This window comes from Salmo trutta, chromosome 2 (genome assembly GCF_901001165.1).
Source record: "Salmo trutta chromosome 2, fSalTru1.1, whole genome shotgun sequence".
Lineage (NCBI taxonomy): Eukaryota > Metazoa > Chordata > Actinopteri > Salmoniformes > Salmonidae > Salmo > Salmo trutta.
In genome coordinates, this window is record NC_042958.1 from 38,471,975 (window position 1) to 38,479,735 (window position 7,761).

A 7,761-nucleotide genomic window follows, 5' to 3' on the forward strand; every position below is an offset into this window, starting at 1 on the left:
ATGGCTGGAGTGGAATAGGTGGAATGCTATCAAACACAACACAGTATTCCATGTGTTTCATTCCATTTACTCCGTTCCAGCCATTACGAACCGTTCTCCCCTCAGCAACCTCCACTGCTGTATATGGGATACTTATTGTGTTGTAGAGAAAAAAAATGACTACCATCTCATATAAACTGGGGTGGAAAATACTCAGTAGGATCTCTACTAACCTAACATGGTTACTTTTTGAGGGGGACTGTGTCACATGGCCTGCTGCATTTTTTTCTTTCTCACTCTGCCCTGGAGGCAGAGCTGAGCGATTTCCACTAGATGGGGTGGCTGCAAAGTCAAAATGGACTTTTTAGTAAAAATTTATGAAAACAGAAATTAGCTTAATTTAAGGTTAGCAGTGTGGTTAAGGTTAGGTTTAAAATCAGTTAGGGTTAGGGTGCTAGCTAGTGACCACTCAGCAGAGCTGCCACCAGGGCAAGATTCATGTCAATAAATGCCAACATGCCTGGGGTGGAAAAATCCTCAGTTGGGTCTTTTGAGTTTTACAGCCCTCCATAGCCCACAATGCAATACACTGTAATACATATTTTCTAACTGTCTCAGCTAAGTGGGTTTGGGAAATACTCAGTAGGATATTTACTAACCAAATATGTTTCGTTTTTGAGGGGGACTGTGTTGCATGGCCTGCTGCTGGCTTTTCTCTGCCCCCTATTTGGTTAGTAGAGACCCTACTCAGTATTTCCCATCCCACTTAGCTGATACAGGTAGTAAAGTTTTTTTCTCGACATCCCAATATTCTCAATATACCAGTGTCAACATTGTATTTTTTTTAAACATATGTTTAAATCCGTTTTCATAAATTACTAATTGCCTTTCTTGATGCCAAAATAAAAGCGGCCAATAATTAAATTGCAATATCCTTTTAATCAGCTAATGATATTACAACGGTATTCAAATGCGGGCTTTTATTCTGAAGGTTTTGTCATTGCAATAGGAAATTATGTCATAATTTGTGCCGCTGGCAGAATAGTAGTGCAGAGGATAGAAAAGGGAAACAATACAGTACGTTTCGGTTTTCAAACGGTCTTTGCTGGCAAATCGATTATTGTTACAATTTATAGGGCGGTTATCTGGTCACTAGCTAGCTGTTGTGTATCCTTGCTGATTTATCTAGTGATCAATGCCGGGAAGACCTCATAGCCTGTCAGCTGGCTAGCTAACGTTAGCTTGGTTATGTGTAACATTTTCGACGTTGATTATTTATTTTTCTATTTAGCTAGAATAATTTTTTAACCTCTTGCAAATTATTCTCCAAGACTGGGTTTCCGAAAAGCATCGTAGTACTAATATAATCTTTTGTCCATTTAGTTTCAATGGAATTAATATGATTTTAGTGCTACTATGCTTTTGGGAATCCAGCTCCGGTTTTAATATAATTCTCCTATTGGGTGTTGTTACTTGTTTGTTTAGGTTGTCGTCATCATGGCAGACCCTTGGAAAGAGTGCATGGACCACTGCCTTGAGGTGACCAAAGAGGCTGGGAAGGTGAGAAAACAACATTATACCCTACTAGCTAGGTTACAGTGAATCATTTTACATTATGTCAGGGATCATCAACTAGATTCAGCCGCGGGCCGATTTTTTTCTTGAGCGGATAGGCAGGGGGCCGGAACATAATTACAAATAATTTGTAGACTGCAAATTGACCGCAAGAAACCCAAACAGATAGAATATTATACTAAATAATAATAATTTCAAAACTCGCTTACATTTGTACACGATCACATAAAGTGCTTTCAGAAAGTATTCATACCCCTTGACTTATTCCACATGTTGTTGTGTTACAGCCTGAATTTAAAATTGATTAAATATACATTTTTAATCACCCATCTACACACAATACCCCATATTGACAAAGTGAAAACATATTTTTTTGACATTTTTGCAAATGTATTGAATATGAAAAACAGAAATAACTTAGGCCAAAAAGATCATCAAGGACACCAACCACCCGAGCAACTGCCTGTTCACCTCGCTACTATCCAGAAGGCGAGGTCAGTACAGGTGCATCAAAGCAGGGACAGAAAGACAGAAAGCCATCAGACTGTTAAACAGCCATCACTAAGACAGAGAGGCTGCTGCCTACATACAGACTTGAAATCATTGGCCACTTTAATAAATGGAACACTAGTCACTTTAATAATGCCACTTTAATAATGTTTATATATCTTGCATTACTCATTTTGTATGTATATACTTTATTTTACACCATATATTGCATCTTGCCTATGCCGCTCTGTCATATATTTATGTATTCTTATTCCATTCCTTTACTTAGATTTGTGTGTATTAGGTAGTTGTTGTGGAATTGTTAGATTACTTGTTAGATATTGCTGCACTGTCGGAACTAGAAACACAAGCATTTCGCTACACTCGCAGTAACATCTGCTAACCATGTGTATGTTACCAATAAAATTTGATTCAAACAATTATTGTTATTATTATCCTCCCTATTTAATCCCTCATGAAACTAGCTGGCTGACATTCTCATCTCTCTCTGTCAGATGATCCGAGAAGCGTTGCAGAAGGACATCTCCATCATGCAGAAGAGCTCTCCTGTGGACTTGGTCACTGAGACCGATCAGAAGGTGGAGCAGCTCATCATCTCCTCCATCAAGGAGAAGTTCCCCACACACAGGTACAGAAGCTCACTGCAGGGCTTTAAAGCCTGAACCACCACTCACCATCATTTGCTGCTTTCGAGAGTCTATTTCTTTACATTGTTCCCAGCAGACATGGGTCAAATGCATAACTAAAATGCTTGAAATTGATTTAGCTTGCGTGGTATAATGGAACCCAATTCATTAGTCCCAAAAGTCCACATTTTGCCCACCTTGCACGCAGGTCAAGCTAAATCAAGTACACCTCAATTATTTGCATTTGATCCAGGTCTGGTTCCTAAGTGCCTGAAAGGTGTGGTACTGTGCTTCTGTCTCTGATATTCATTATCCACCATCTTCTCTTGAATTCTTCTTTCACCAGTTTTATAGGTGAAGAGTCTGTAGCAGCGGGAGCAACCAGCAACCTAACTGATAATCCCACCTGGATCATCGACCCCATTGATGGGACCACCAACTTTGTCCACAGGTGCTGCACAATGTTACAGTTCTGTATTGCAAACATGCCCAATATATAGCCTAACATATGATGAAAGCATCTAATGTCCTCATGACCAAAGAAGCTATAGCCTCCTACATCAATAGTATTTTTTTTTGGCATAGGTAGCTTCATATTAAAATGGCTATTTTTAACCAGATTTTTTCCTGGAGTGACCTCAAGGGTTTTAATAGAAATTGATTTTTATGTGCTTAGTTCCTCTAGGAGTTCACTTATTTAATACCTTAACACATTTTCTATTTTCTTTTACCTCAGATTCCCCTTTGTCTCTATGTCGATTGGTTTTGCTGTGAAGAAAGAGGTAAAGGTTGTCTGTGTTTGGCAACGTCATGAGATTTATAAGACAGTAATAACTGAGTAGCAGGAACTCAGCAGGTTTTGACTTTGCATTTTAAGTCAACCTTCTCTCTATGCTATGTCTTTGACTCAGATAGAGTTTGGCATTGTCTACAGCTGCCAAGAGGGCAAGATGTACACAGCACGGAAGGGGAAAGGGTCATTCTGTAATGGAGAACCCATCAAAGTGTCTGGGCAGGAAGGTATGTTGTACAGCCTTGTCTGTCTGGCTGAGCCAATTGAGATAATATCAACTAGGTAGAGTCATTCACCAAGCACCAAACATCAGGGCTGGTATTCATAAAGCATTCTAGAGTAGGAGTGCTGATCTAGGGTCTGGTCCCCCCATCCATGTAATCTTCGTCATTATGATCTAAAAGGTCAGTTAAACTGATCCTACATCATCATTTCTCTTAATTTGAGCGTTGTGCCTTCAAAATGGTCTGTCATAACAGCTATTAGGAATCAATTGATCATGATAACACTAGGAAGATATACAGATTAATTGTATCTCATTTTATTGTATGAGAATTAGCTTGGTTAGCGTTATGTTAGTTTGTTGTGTAATGGATTCAATGAGTAGTCATAACTCATGACACTCTCTGTGTAGACATCACCAAGTCCTTGGTCCTGACAGAGATGGGCTTTAAGAAGGATCCAGAGCACTTCAAAACCATGATGGGCAACATCGAGACAATCCTCACCATCCCTGTACACGGGTAAACATTACTTCCCACACTCTCTGTTTAAACATCTCAATATTGTGAGCTTGTAATGCATCAAACATTAATAAGGCCACAGAAAGAGAGATGTTATAATATAATAATATATACCATTTAGCAGACGTTTTTATCCAAAGCGACTTACAGTAGTGCATCAGAAGTGCAAGTGCCATGCTCTACCCATTGAGCCACACGTGATGATGTAATCCGTCTGGATTACTGCAACTCGCTGTTGGCTGGGCTCCCTGCCTGTACCATTAAACCCCTACAACTCATCCAGAACGCCGCAGCCCATCTGGTGTTCAACCTTCCCAAGTTCTCTCACGTCACCCCGCTCCTCCGCTCTCTCCACTTGCTTCCAGTTGAAGCTCGCATCCGCTACAAGACCATGGTGCTTGCCTACGAAGCCGTGAGGTGAACGGCACCTCCGTACCTTCAGGCTCTGATCAGTCCCTACACCCAAACGAGGGCACTGCGCTAATCCACCTCTGGCCTGCTGGCCCCCCTACCTCTGAGGAAGCACAGTTCCGGCTCAGCCCAGTCAAAACTGTTCGCTGCTCCGGCACCCCTATGGTGGAACAAGCTCCCTCACGACGCCAGGACAGCGGAGTCAATCACCACCTTCCGGAGACACCTGAAACCCCACCTCTTTAAGGAATACCTGGGATAGGATAAAGTAATCCTTCTAACCCCCCCCTCCCCCCAAAGATTTAGATGCACTATTGTAAAGTGGTTGTTCCACTGGATATCATAAGGTGAATGCACCAATTTGTAAGTCGCTCTGGATAAGAGCGTATGCTAAATGACTTAAATGTTAAATGTTAAATGATGTTTGACAGTGGTTTAGATATGTATGTGGCAAACAAGCAAATGTTGCTCCCGTAGCATCCGCTCGCCAGGCAGTGCGGCAGTCAACATGTGCCTGGTGGCGTGCGGAGCGGCTGATGCCTACTACCACATGGGCATCCACTGCTGGGACATGGCTGGAGGAGCTGCCATCATTAGAGAGGCTGGGGGTGTCATCATGGACATCTCAGGTGATTCACTGTGCACTGCAGCGATGCTACCTACTGTACATAGTTGTAACCAGGCTTCTGAAGAAGTGGTGTGGATTGTAGATGTTACATGATCACGGCCTCCAAGTCATGAGTAAATTATTTTATTGATCTTATTATTTATATTTTCACCATCTTAAAGTTCTCAATGAGGTTAAAATGAGTACTGGGCACTTGCTATAACATGGATCTATTCTATTGTTGTCCTACCCAGGAGGCCCATTTGACCTGATGTCCAGGAGGCTGATCATTGCCAGCAGCAGAACCATCGCAGAGCGCATCTCCCAGGTGATAAAAGCATTCCCCGTAGGAAGGGACGACATCGAGGGATAGAGTACCATCATACACACACACATGCACGCACAGAGGGACTGACAGATGGCTGCAGGTGCATGCACACCCAGCAGGAAGTCCCCAGCAGAACACGCATACACACGTTTAGATTAGTCAGGTCAAGATCCTCTCTGCGCCTTAATTGTTAAACTGGTGGTATTAACCTTTCTCTGAATGCACCTCAGTGGATTTGCGAAAGCCTATCAATGAAGACCAACTTTATTCATTTAATTGACTGCTTGCCCCTCAAGGGCTTTGACTTGCATCTAATTTTTGGGGGGCATTTAAGTGAGAACAGGATTAGGAAATGTGGTCATTGTAGACCGACATTTTCTGTCTCAATCATACACCACATGGCCAAAGGTATGTGGACACACCTTCAAATTTGTGGATTTGTTTATTTTAGCCACACTCATTGCTGACAAGTGTTTAAAATCAAGCACACAGACATGCAATCTCCATAGACAAACATTGGCAGTAAAATGGCCTTACTGAAGAGCTCAGTGACTTTCAACGTGGCACTGTCATAGGATGCCATCTTTCCAATAAGTTAGTTTGTCAGATTTCCACTCTACTAGAGCTGCCCCGGTCAACTGTAGTTGGAAACGTCTAGGAGCAACAGCGGCTCAGCCGCGAAGTGGTAGGCCACACAAGCTCACAGAACAGGACCGCCGAGTGCTGAAGCGCATAGCGTGTACAAATCATCTGTCTTCAGTTGCAACACTCACTACCGAGTTCCAAACTGCCTCTGGAAGCAACTTCAGCACAAGAACTGCTCGTCAGGGGAGCTTCATGAAATTGGTTTCCATGGCAGAGCAGCCGCAACACCAGCCTCAGATCACCATGCGTAATGCCAAGCGTCGGTTAGAGTGGTGTAAAGCTCGCCGCCATTGGACTCTGGAGTAGTGGAAATGTGTTCTCTGGAGTGATGAATCACGCTTCACCATCTGTCATTCCGATGGACGAATCTGGGTTTGGCGGATGCCAGGAGAACGCTACCTGCCCCAATGCCTTATGCCAACTGTAAAGTTTGGTGGAAGAGGAATAATGGTCTGTGGCTGTTTTTCATGCTTCGGGCTAGGCCCCTTAGTTCCAGTGAATGGAAATCTTAAAGCTTCCTCTTTCAGCATGACAATGCCCCCGTGCACAAAGCGGGGTCCATACAGAAATGGTTTGTCGAGATGAGTGTGGACAAACTTGACTGGCCAGCACAGAGCCCTGACATCAACCCCATTGGAAACCTTTGGGATGAATTGGAACGCAGACTGCGAGTCCGGCCTAATCGCCCAACATCAGTGCATGACCTAACTAATGCTCTTGTAGCTGAATGGAAGCCACTCCCTGCTGCAATGTTCCAACATCTAGTGGAAAGCCTTCCCAGCTGAGTGGAGGCTGTTATAGCATCAAAGGGGGAACAACTCCATATAATGGCCATGATTTTGGAATTAAATGTTCAACGAGCAGGTTCTAAACATACTTTTGGTCATGTAGTGTAAGTTGCATATTTTAAGTAACTTTATTATAACTTGAACAAATAACACGAACCTCAGCAGTATATAGCTTCCTTGACTGATTTAGAATCTTGAGTTACAAAGACATCCATTGACTTTCCACAAAATATATAGGGAAATCTGTATTTATTTAGATCTGAATTGTAATTAATTATTTTCCTACTCTACTACAGTGCTAAATACTTTATATGTTATGTACTGTGAGGTATATTTATTTATTGCAGGTATTGGTATAAAATGTTAATGCTTTCACAATAACTTGTTACCCACATTTATTATTTTACAAACCTCTCATATTTGGAGTGACCATACATTGAAGCCTCACTCCAAGAGAACATACCATGTTGGGTAGCTACCTGACGTTAGCTTATAAGCCATAAAGAGTATTGCAGATATCTTACTATGAGTGTAGCTTTGTATGATTTAGTGACTAAATAAAGACATGTTTTGAGAAGTGATGTTCTGTAATGTTTTCTTAGGATGTATGAAGAGGGAAGTAAAAAAAAAAGCAATGTCATTTCTATACTAATAATGATATTGTCACACATGTCTTTATGAATAACTGATGGGTATAGTGTTTTGTATTTTGTTCCTTATGTAGTCGCTGTTGTCTGTGCTAACAGCGAGGTGGAA

General features: G+C 41.9%; 1 protein-coding gene across 1 annotated transcript; it reads left to right on the forward strand.

The window, feature by feature from the left end:
- The first annotated feature begins 975 nt into the window (after window positions 1-975).
- LOC115155038 (inositol monophosphatase 1) lies at window positions 976-6,301 on the forward strand. Its single transcript, XM_029701837.1, has 9 exons — window positions 976-1,056; window positions 1,465-1,539; window positions 2,559-2,692; window positions 3,037-3,141; window positions 3,427-3,472; window positions 3,602-3,710; window positions 4,118-4,226; window positions 5,115-5,266; window positions 5,499-6,301. The coding sequence occupies exons 2-9, from the start codon at window positions 1,477-1,479 to the stop codon at window positions 5,615-5,617; spliced, it is 837 nt and encodes a 278-aa protein (XP_029557697.1). The 5' UTR covers window positions 976-1,056; window positions 1,465-1,476; the 3' UTR covers window positions 5,618-6,301.
- Window positions 6,302-7,761: the final 1,460 nt, after the last annotated feature.

What these genes read in the sequence shown, in the direction of transcription:
- LOC115155038 (XM_029701837.1), top strand. Translation starts at nt 1,477, where the DNA reads ATGGCAGACCCTTGGAAAGAGTGCATGGACCACTGCCTTGAGGTGACC. An exon ending in ACCACCAACTTTGTCCACAG is followed by an intron (nt 3,142 to 3,426) that starts GTGCTGCACAAT and finishes CTTTTACCTCAG; the next exon opens with ATTCCCCTTTGTCTCTATGT. An exon ending in TGTCATCATGGACATCTCAG is followed by an intron (nt 5,267 to 5,498) that starts GTGATTCACTGT and finishes TGTCCTACCCAG; the next exon opens with GAGGCCCATTTGACCTGATG.